The sequence below is a fragment of the Harpegnathos saltator genome, unplaced genomic scaffold, assembly GCF_003227715.2.
Source record: "Harpegnathos saltator strain DR-91 unplaced genomic scaffold, Hsal_v8.6 scaffold444, whole genome shotgun sequence".
NCBI classification, from domain to species: domain Eukaryota; kingdom Metazoa; phylum Arthropoda; class Insecta; order Hymenoptera; family Formicidae; genus Harpegnathos; species Harpegnathos saltator.
Genome location: NW_020230255.1, coordinates 425,905 through 436,324, shown reverse-complemented (window position 1 = coordinate 436,324; position 10,420 = coordinate 425,905). Strand labels below are relative to the sequence as shown.

Genomic DNA, 10,420 nt, shown 5'->3' with positions numbered 1-10,420 from the left:
TTTGGAACGCTCTAACACACAAATGGCTTCACTATACACAAAACTGTCAAAGAACTTTTTCTAAAGCGTTATATCACCTTTAAGTCGCAGTATAGAATGACCACCTCCCCGTGGGTGCCACCTTGACGTGGTGGGGAGGCTTGAAGGTCCCAATGACGTACAGAGCTGTGCCGGCGGGGGTTTCGACCCCTGGCAGGTTCTACCATGCCGGAGTGGTCTGTACTGAGGGACTGGACCAAGAGCACCCGACTGGGCTGGGTGACCAGGATGGTCTTGGACCAGTATGGTCACAGAGCGGGCGAGAGGAGATCACCCCTGAAGGCATTGCACTCCGGTATTCCGGCAGCTGACAGGGATGGCCTCCTCTGCACTCGCTCCAGGAAGGGGACCTCTCCCTCCAAGGCATTGCACGCCGGTGTTCCGGCAGCCGTGAAGAGAGAACCCTTTCCTCCTGCCTCGGTCGGACCGTTATGGTTAGATCGGGGTGGAGGGACGTACCCGCACCCAGGACTCCACCCCATGGGGATCCTCCCCCCATGGGCCTGGGTAGCGGAGGGGTACTCCGGACCGCTCGGACGTTCCCGAGGTCGGGGTCGGGGTGCCCTCTATACGTCCTAGGAGGACCCCTCTCTCCGAGGCATTGTACGCCGGTGTTCCGGCAGCCGAAAAGAGAGAGGACCTCCTTCTCTCATCTGTCACGGTCACGGCCGTGCGGAGGGAAGATCCCACACCCGGGTCTGCACACCATGGGATAATTCCCATGGTACCTGGGGGGAGGAGCGGTATCTCGGGCCGCTCGGACTTATTCCGAGGTCAGGGTCGGAGCACCCTGGGGTGATGAGGGTAGAGGACCCAACCTTCGGTGAAGGTGGATCTCCCCGACTTCCCTCACCCGTTCGGTTTCGGCCGTACGGATAGAGGAACCCACACCCGGGTCTGCACACCATGGGGATACCCCATGGTACCCGGGGGGTGGAGGGGTGTCTCGTGCCGCTCGGACGTATTCCGAGGTCGGGGTCGAGGCACCCTCAAGCGCCATTTAGAGGACTCACTCCCGGAGGCATTGCACGCCGGTGCTCCAGTAGCCAAAGGGGATGCTCCTCTCCCTCATCCGCCCCGGCCACGGCCAGGCGGAGGGAGGTACCCACACCCGGATCTGCACACTGTGAGGGTTTGAAACCCCTCACAGTATCCGGAGGGTGGAAGGGTACTCCGGGCCGCTCGGAAATATTCCAAAGCAGGGCCGGGGCCCCTGTGTGCTGTGCCCGAGGGAATGCGATCGCATCAGCCTAAAGCGGACCCTCGGGCTGCGCGAGCACGCTGGCTGCCATGGGGGAGGCGTTCCCGGTGGGGTGCGACACCGGTGAACTACCTCCTTCCATGGGGCCCCACGCGTGGCGGCGCTCTGCATAGTGCCCACATTGTCGGAGGTGTGTGACCCCCGAAAGCGGTCTGACCAACAGAAATGGTGGTCAGGGCGCGTGTAGGGGGGGGGAAGCCAGTGCCGACGATGATACATTCCGTCGGCCCGTGCCATATGGCGCTCCTTTGGGGGAACCCGGAGGCTCCCACTTTCCGGGGGGATGCGGGCATGTCCGGACACCGGAGCCGTGCAGAGTGGTAGGTATCAAACCAAAATGACTGATACTTCTTCCTCATTAAACGATCCAACGGACATGGAACAACCAAAGACGACCCTGGCAATGACAAAGGACATGGGCGGAGTGGCAACTTCAGATTGCTCTCACCAGAGGGCAGCAACAGTTGCTGCTTCGAAGAACCAACCTGGCGGTAGCCAGGTGGCAAGGAGGGAGGGACTTAGGAGCGCTAAGTCCCAAAAAACCTCAGGGGCAGGAAAGACCGATAACAGAGACAGGTCAAGATCCCCTGTTGAAGTAGTTGGGTCTGCGTCCGACTCCACCTCACTGAAGGAGGGGGTGGATGAAAATGAGGGGGCCGCGGAGGGGAAATGGGATACCCCCAGAAACGAGGATGGCGAGACGGACGAAGAGCGCTTCATACAGAAAGCCACCAGAGGAAGAGGAAGGACGGAAATTGCGGGAGAATACCGCAAGAAGAAAGCCTTCCTTGCCAAGAAGAACACTTACTTGGCTAAGATAAAAGAGGAAAAACTCCTGAAAGAAATGGCAAATCCGATTGAGGAGTTCCGGGACTACTCGCAGAACCGGAAATACAAGGCCGAAGTCACCAGGCTTATGGAGCATCTGGAGGATGCCCCCTTTAGGGATTTGTCAGCCTTGGTATTAGAGGCAGCCATGAAAATTTTGGGCTTCTCGGTCAAGTCCAAGAATTTGAAGGGGACATATGTCAAGGTTCTCCGTAATGCCGCGGCTGCCATTGCAGCGGGCACATGGCTAGATATATGGCCAAGGATAAATGTGGAGAAATCCTTGACGTAATTGAAGAGCTCAAGGTGGAGAATGCCAATTTGAAAACATCACTAAATGATGTTAAGAAGGAATTGGACGAGTTAAAGGATATGTTACGGAGTATAAGGGAGGCACCACCGCCAGTGGCGGTGTCCTCCTCACCTCCGGAACACATGGGAAACGTGAGTCGCAGTGTAAAGGGGGCACCGCAGCCAGTAGCGGATACCCCTCGCCTCCGACCTACGTAGAGGATAAGGAAGAGGAAACGGGAAGCATGGGAGGAAGGATCACCCCCCCCCCACTAGTGGACATGATGGAAGAGGAGGAAGAACCCATCGGAGTAATAGAAATTCAAAAAGGTCTGATTCCAAAAGGGAAGGTACACCCGGTGGGAAAAATAAAGAATGAAGCCAGGGTCGCCAGGACTGAGGGTGCAGGCCCCAAAATCAGGGAGAACATTCCACTAAACACAAGAGTGAGAGTGGAAAGAATAGAGGAAGCTAGGAAAGGTGAGGACGAAGGATTGGAAGGGAAGGTAACCAAGGTGGTACTCAGAATATTGAACGAATGGGCATCACAAAGGGATGGAGAACGGAAGAAAGAAGAGGGAAAGAAAACTGAGAAGGAAACTCCCAATCAAGGGGCAGGAAGGAACGTCAGCAATAAGAACAAAGGCAAGGGCAACAAGAAAGGGAAAAGAATGGAAAAAGCATCGGGGGGTCGACCGAATGTCCAAGTCCATGAGGAAAAGGACAACCGGAAAACCCAAGCCCCGCTACCCCAGAGAGCAGGGCACCCGATGCCGGGAAACAATAAGGAGGAAACACCCGCACCTGTGGTTCAGGAATTATGGTCCAAAGTGTTGGGGAGAAGGGAAAGGAAGGAGGCAAAGAAAGAACAGAAGAAGCAGGAAACAAATAGGATTGGAAAAGAAGGAAATATGGGAATTAAGGAAGGGAAAAGAGTCAGGCGAAAGGTCCCAAACACGGCGGCGGTTACCATAACCGCGGACAAAGACCGGTATAAGGAACTACTAGCCGAGGCCAAACAAAAAATCGACCTAACCGGTATAGGTATTGAAAAAATGAAAACTAGAGTTGGCTACCGGAGTACTAGTTCTGGAAATTCCAGGAGAGGAAAGAGAGAAGCAGGCTGACCTCTTAGCGGACAAACTGAGGAAAGTACTGTCCGATAGGGCAAAGGTGAGCAGACCCCAAAAAATGGGAGAGATCCGCATCAGGGGCTTGGAAATCTCAACCTCCGAAAAAGAAGCTGCTGAGGGAGTGGCGAAATTAGGAGGTTGTGAGGTTGTGAGGTTAATGATGTGAAGATAGGACGAATAAGGATAGTCCAAAATGGATTCAGGTCACTCTGGATTCAGTGTCCCCTCCTAGCAGCCAAGAAGGTCGCAGAAAAGGGGACGGTGAACATAGGGTGGACACAGGTAAAAGTAGAATTGCTACAAGGAAGGCCTTTACAATGTTTCAGATGTTTGGAAAAGGGACATGTGCAACAAAACTGCACAAACAACATTGACAAGAAGGATAACTGCTACAGATGCGGTGAGCCTGGACACCTGGCTCGGGACTGCGAGGCTAGAGCCAGATGCCAAATCTGTGCAGAAGCAGGAGTCCAGGCGGGACATAGAATGGGTGGGCCATCCCTGTTGAAGGAAAAGCCTATCCGTACCGAGACCGCAAGACCCTCCTGCCCCTCCTAAGAACAAGAGAGGAGGAAAAGAGTCGAAGAAGGAAGAAGAGAGTGGGATCCAGGTATTCCCACCCCTACCCCCTCAGAGAAAACGGGCCCCTCCCCCAAGCTCTACACAAGTGGAGAGGAAATGGAGGTGGAAGAAAAAAGAGGGGAAAAGCGCCCATGTCCGGTGGAAAGTGCGGAGAGCGATGAGGGAGACCAGCCGGGTGGGAAGGTCATTATTAGCCCAATTGAGCAATAATGGACACCCGGCTACTCCAAGGAAACCTGCACCGCGCCCGTCAGGCTCAACCACTGTTCGAGCACACAATGGCGGAGCACGGTGCAGGATTAGGAATAGCGGCAGAGCCCTACCACATCCCCAAAAATCACCCTAGGTGGTTTGGGGATGACTTGGGATCTGTCGCTATAGTTTGGAGGGCAAGTGATAGCTCACCCCCCCGCAACATTAGTAAGTTGCGGCAGGGGATATGTCGTGGCCAAGTGGGGAGTAGTCACCGTGGTCGGGGTATACCTCTCCCCAGCAATGAGCCTGGACCTACTTGGGTACAGGTCCAGGCTCCAAGAGATGGGAGAGGAAATAAAAAGGCACCTCTCAGGTCCTGTCATCGTCGCCGGGGATTTCAATGCGAAATCGGAGCTGTGGGGTTCCCGGCGTGGTGACTGGCGGGGGGAGGTAACCATAGATTGGGCCACGGGCCTCGGTCTGCACATCCTCAACGAGGGGAATAAATCCACGTTTGTGGGGACGCGGGGGGAGTCATTGACTTATCATGGGCAACCCCCGCGGCCCTGAGAAGAGTACGGACCTGAAGGGTGGCGGGAGAGCTCGAGACCCTGTCGGATCATCTCTTGATAGAGATAGAGCTGTCCGTCACCTCCAATGGCCTGCGGCCCAACCAAACGAAGGAACTCCGACCCGGTAGATCGTCCCTGGCCCAGTTAAACAAGGAGAGCCTAGAGATCTCCTTGGAGGGCTCCACCTGGCCACGACAAAGGTGTAACGATACACACAGGCGAATATAGGGTGCACGATTTATCTGAAGACATTGAAATATCTCGAGAACTATGCATTGGATAAAAAAAAGTGGTTAATGAAAGTTGTTAGTCTCGAAGGGGGACATCCAATGATACCAAACTCGACCTCCCACCCTACCTCCTGGGGGTGGGGGTTGGGGGCAACTTTGAAATCTTAAATGAAAACCCCCATTTTTTATAGCAGATACGGATTCTACGTCACAAAATACGTAAATTTTGTTCGAAACTTTTTTTTTATTCGTGATAGATGGCGCTGTAATCGCAAAAAATTATATTTTCTGCAATTCTCCAGAAATGATCATTGGATTGAGAAATAAAAAATACCTGTTCAATATTTTTAAATCAACAAGTGCCAACAACTCGTGAAAACATGGTAGAACGCATAAGAAACGCTTGCGCTGAAACTCCCGCAGATATGCTTCTATCCTGTGTACAGTCATTTGAAAAAAGGATCAATAAGTGTATTGAAGTTGAAGGTAAAAATCTCGAACACTTATTCTAATTAATTGAACAGTGAGAGGCAAGGGGACTCACATTAAAAAAAGGACCCCGATCTGTGAGAGGCAAGGGCACTCACATTAAAAAAGCATCCGAAGGGAACATAAAACTACTACGTCCTCGTCGTTGTTCCTGTGTAACGTTAAAAGTAGTTTCTCGGAAAAATTCAACGCTATCTATCACGAATGAAAAAAATTGTTTCAATAAAAGTTTCACGTACAATCTAATTCTGCAATGAAAAATGTGGGTCCCCATTTGAGATTTGAACGTTATCACCCACCCTACCCCGAGAGGATGGGGGGACTATATATAAAATAACTTTTATTATGTTCTTTAAAAATATTGAACAGGTATTTTTTATTTCTCAATCCAATGATCATTTCTGGAGAATTGCGGAAAATATAATTTTTTGCGATTACAGCGCCATCTATCACGAATAAAAAGAAATGTTTCGAACAAAATTTATGTATTTTGTGGCGTAGAATCCGTATCTGCAATAAAAAAGGGGGTTTCCATTTAAGATTTCAAAGTTGCCCCCAACCCCCACCTCCAGGGGGTGGGGTGGGAGGTCGAGTTTAGTATCATTGGATGTCCCCCTTCGAGACTAACAACTTTCATTAACCACTTTTTTTTATCCAATGCATAGTTCTCGAGATATTTCAATGTCTTCAGATAAATCGTGCACCCTGTATATCGTTACGCTGACTACCGCGGAACATAACGCAGCAGTCAGCTGAGCGCGCATCCCCCCGACCCGCGCTGTCACCGCGCCTTCAACGCGCTCACCCGAGGCTAGCCGAAGACCCGGCAGCAACGTTCGGGAATGATCGGCCACCGAGCCGAACTCGCGGCGCCGCTGAAACGATCCTCGGCAAACATCATATACTCACGATTAATCTCGATCAAATTCGGATTAATAAACGAATGAAACCGAAGACGAAAAATGACGGATATATAAACCCGACAGTTCTTGTCTTGGGACAGTCTTGAGATAGGCTTCAAGCAGTCTTTGGAGAATCTTCGAAGAGTCTGAGGAAATTCAGCGTCTAGGAATAACCGTCAGAAAATCTTCAGAGCGCCTCCAGGAATTGAGAGTTTCGAGTAAGTAATCTACCAGGCCGCCGCCGTCGGCATCCGCGATTGCTTCTTGTTCTTTGTGCTATAGAGATCGGACGGCGAGTTTGCCGTCGCTCCGGTGTGTTCTCCGGAACGATTCTCTTTTGTACCGTCTTTTGCGATTTAAAGATCGAACGGCGTGTTTGCCGTTACTCCGGTGTGTTCTCCGGAACGATCTTCGTTTGAGCCGTCTTTGCGCTATAGAGATCGGACGGCGAGTTTGCCGTCGCTCCGATGTGTTCTTCGGAACGATTGTCTTTTGTACCGTCTTTTGCAAATTTTAAGATCGAACGGCGTGTTTGCCGTTACTCCGGTGTGTTCTCCGGAACGATCTTCGTTTGTGCCGTCTTTGCGCTATAGAGATCGGACGGCGAGTTTGCCGTTACTCCGGTGTGTTCTCCGGAACGATTCTCTTTTGTACCGTCTTTGCGATATAAAGATCGAACGGCGAGTTTGCCGTTATTCCGGTGTGTTCTCCGGAACGATCTTCTTTTGTGTCGTCTTTTGCGATTTAGAAGTCGAACAGCGAGTCTGCCGTTGCTCCGGTGTGTTCTCCGGAACGACTCTCATGTGTGTCGTCTTCGCGATTTAGAGATCGAACGGCGAGTTTGCCGTTACTCCGGTGTGTTCTTCGGAACGCTCTCATAAATATATTTATTTTATTTCTTCCTCTCTACTTCCTATAGGACTCAGAGTACGTAAGGATACAAGAGCAGAAAGAGTCGTCGCCCATACCTACCGACTGGCCGGCCCGGCTTAACTCCATCAGCAAAGCGCATCGCGACCTCCAAACAAAAAGAAATCGCCTAACGCCCGCGACTAGTAGGACCAGGGGATCAAGTCGTAAGGCCTGGCGAACCTCTCCCGTCAACGGAAATCACGCGATGCGAAGCGAGTAATTACGATGATTTACGGAAAACAAGCGCAGGTCTCACGCTCGACGCACGACTTACCTATTGTATGCGCACCACAAGCGATAACACGGCACGACGCGACGCGTTTTTGCGCGGGTTCTTATGTACAGCGAGAGTCAGAAACAAAGACTCGGCATTTAAATCCGAGTAATGTCTGCAACAACGCCCGCGCGAAATCGCTATTTCGGACACTGCCGCAAGTTTCTTCGTCCCCATCCGCTGTACCTTCTGTGTATTAAAATAATTACTATTAACGAATCGACAGTCACGCATCTAACCGAACCATCGTCACGGAATACGGCCGTTCGCACCGACGACGAGCCGAAGCGAAACAACGACGTGCGTTGAAGCGGTACCCAAACAGTGGGGAACCTCGCGAAAATAACACGCGGTCATTGCGTGCTGAAACGATAGAAATAAAGCGTCTCTGTCAACAACACCGACAGGCTTTAATTATTCACTCCGATCACCTTCTCCTAATAAAACTTCTGCTCACGATTCGCTAATGACGATCGCGACGCAGGGGCCGGATCGACGATAGAAAAAAAGCGAACCCGGATGCACAGGCGTTACAAAGGGACGGGCAGGACCTTGACTCTGAGGTCATGGAGGTAATGGACATACTCGCACAGGCGTGCGACGCCTCCATGCCCAGAGTCAGGTCCTGCCCAAAGCGGTTCGCCTGGTGGTGGTCCAGCCACATCGCTACGCTGAGGCGCAGGTCGGTCAACTGCAGGCGGGCGTTTCGCAGGGAGCGAACAGGCTGAACCCGGACCCTGAGGCCACTCTGGCCGCCCGGCAGGAATTCTGCAAGGCAGCAGTAGAGCTCAGAGAAGCCATAGGGGCGGCCAGAGGAAGAGGGTGGGATGACCTCCTCCTCTCGTTGGATACGGATCCGTGGGGGCGTCCATATAGAATGGTGATGCAGAAGCTGAAACTATGGACGCCCCCTTTGACGGTGACGTTTGACCCCCGGTTCCTCGGACGGGTGATAGGGACCATCTTCCCGACCAGGGAGGACGACCCCGTCAAACCGTACACCTTTCCACCCCTCCAACTGCAGGAGGAGGTACCGGGAGTCACAGTGGAGGAGGTGGCCGTGGCTGTCAAGAAGGTCAAGAGCCGAAAGGCTTCAGGACCGGGTGGCATCCCCGGCCGAGTACTCACCCTGGCCTCAGGGTTTATGAATCAGAGGTTCGCTAGCTTGTTCACGCGGGCATTCAAAGAGAGAAGGTTCCCCCAGTCTGGGGGAAGGCCAACGTGGTCCTCCTCCGAAAAGAGAGCAAGCCGGAGTACACCCCCCTCCGCGTACCGGCCCATATGCCTCTTAGATGAGGCGGGTAAGTTCTTTAAGCGAGTAATAGCTGCCCGCCTTCAGAGGCATATGTCCCAGGAAGGTCCAAATCTCAACGACGGCCAATATGGCTTCCGAGAGGGTAGATCAACGATAGATGCAATATTGCATCTAATGTCCCTCTCGGAGGCCATTGTGACGGAGGGCAGAGTGGCGGTAGCGATATCACTTGATATCGCAAATGCATTCAACACCCTACCCTGGGGTAGAGTGGTGCAGGCGATGCGGGATTATTTCCGCTTCCCACCCTACCTCACGGCCGTCGTTGAGGATTACTTCCGGGGTCGGCGTCTCACCTGAATGGACGGCGGGGTACGCGAGAGGGGAATGAGTTGCGGGGTTCCACAGGGCTCGGTGTTAGGCCCATTACTGTGGAACCTCGGCTATGACTCAGTCCTCCGGACAACCCTCCCCCCGGCTGTAGCATTGTGTGCTACGCCGACGATACTCTCGTCTTGGCCGGGGGGAAAGACTGGGAGGATGCCGTACATACGGCTAACCTAGCGGTGGCAGGAGTCGTGCGCGCCATCCGCAACCTGGGCTTGGTGGTGGCTGAAAGGAAAACAGAGGCCATGTTCTTTCATGCCAAGGGAAGGAAGCCATCCCACGCCCGGATAGGCACGATCAGGGTCCCATTAGAGGCCCAGATGAGATATCTGGGCCTCATAATGGACGGCACCTGGTGCTTCAGAGAGCATATTAATAGGCTGATCCCCCGACTAAGGGTAGTGTCCGCCAGACTAGGCGGACTAATGCCCAATGTCGGGGAACCAGACAGGAAGGCTCGTCGCCTCTACGCAAGAATTTTGAATTCTGTGGCGCTCTACGGAGCGCCAGTATGGGCGGAAGCCCTGGCCGCCAGTCGCCCGATTCAAGCGCAATTGCGCAAAGTGCAGAGGGTGCTGGCGGTCAGGATAACAAGGTGCTACCGCAGCGTGTCTGGCGTAGCGGCGACGATCCTGGCGAGCATGCCCCCTATGGAGCTCATGGCCCTGTCGTATCGCAACACGTACGACGGGAAGCGTGAGCTCCTACGCACAGAGGGGCAGGTGAACCGCTCGCCAGGGCTCTCAGGAATATGAAGCACCAGGCTCGACAGGTCCTCCTCCAAAGATAACGGAAATTCCTGGCCAACGCCAGATACGGGAGGAGGACCATCGAGGCCGTCCGGCCCTTCCTACAAGAATGGGTAGGAAGGGCCCATAGGACCCTGACATTCAGGATGGCACAGGTACTCACCGAGCATGGTTGCTTCGGTGAGTACCTGTGCCGAATAGATAAGGAGCGCACGACACCCTGCCACCATTGCGGACATGACCATGACTCCGCGCAACACACGCTCTAGGACTGCCCCGCCTGGAGCGTTGAGCGCGGAGTCATGGTCCGGGCAGTAGGCC

General features: G+C 53.2%; 1 protein-coding gene across 1 annotated transcript; it reads left to right on the top strand.

Annotated features, from left to right (window-relative positions):
• The first annotated feature begins 9,595 nt into the window (after window positions 1-9,595).
• Window positions 9,596-10,105, top strand: LOC105188867 (uncharacterized). The gene has a single exon (XM_011150549.2). It carries the CDS (start codon window positions 9,596-9,598, stop codon window positions 10,103-10,105), a length of 510 nt encoding a protein of 169 aa, XP_011148851.2.
• The last annotated feature ends 315 nt before the right edge of the window (window positions 10,106-10,420 follow it).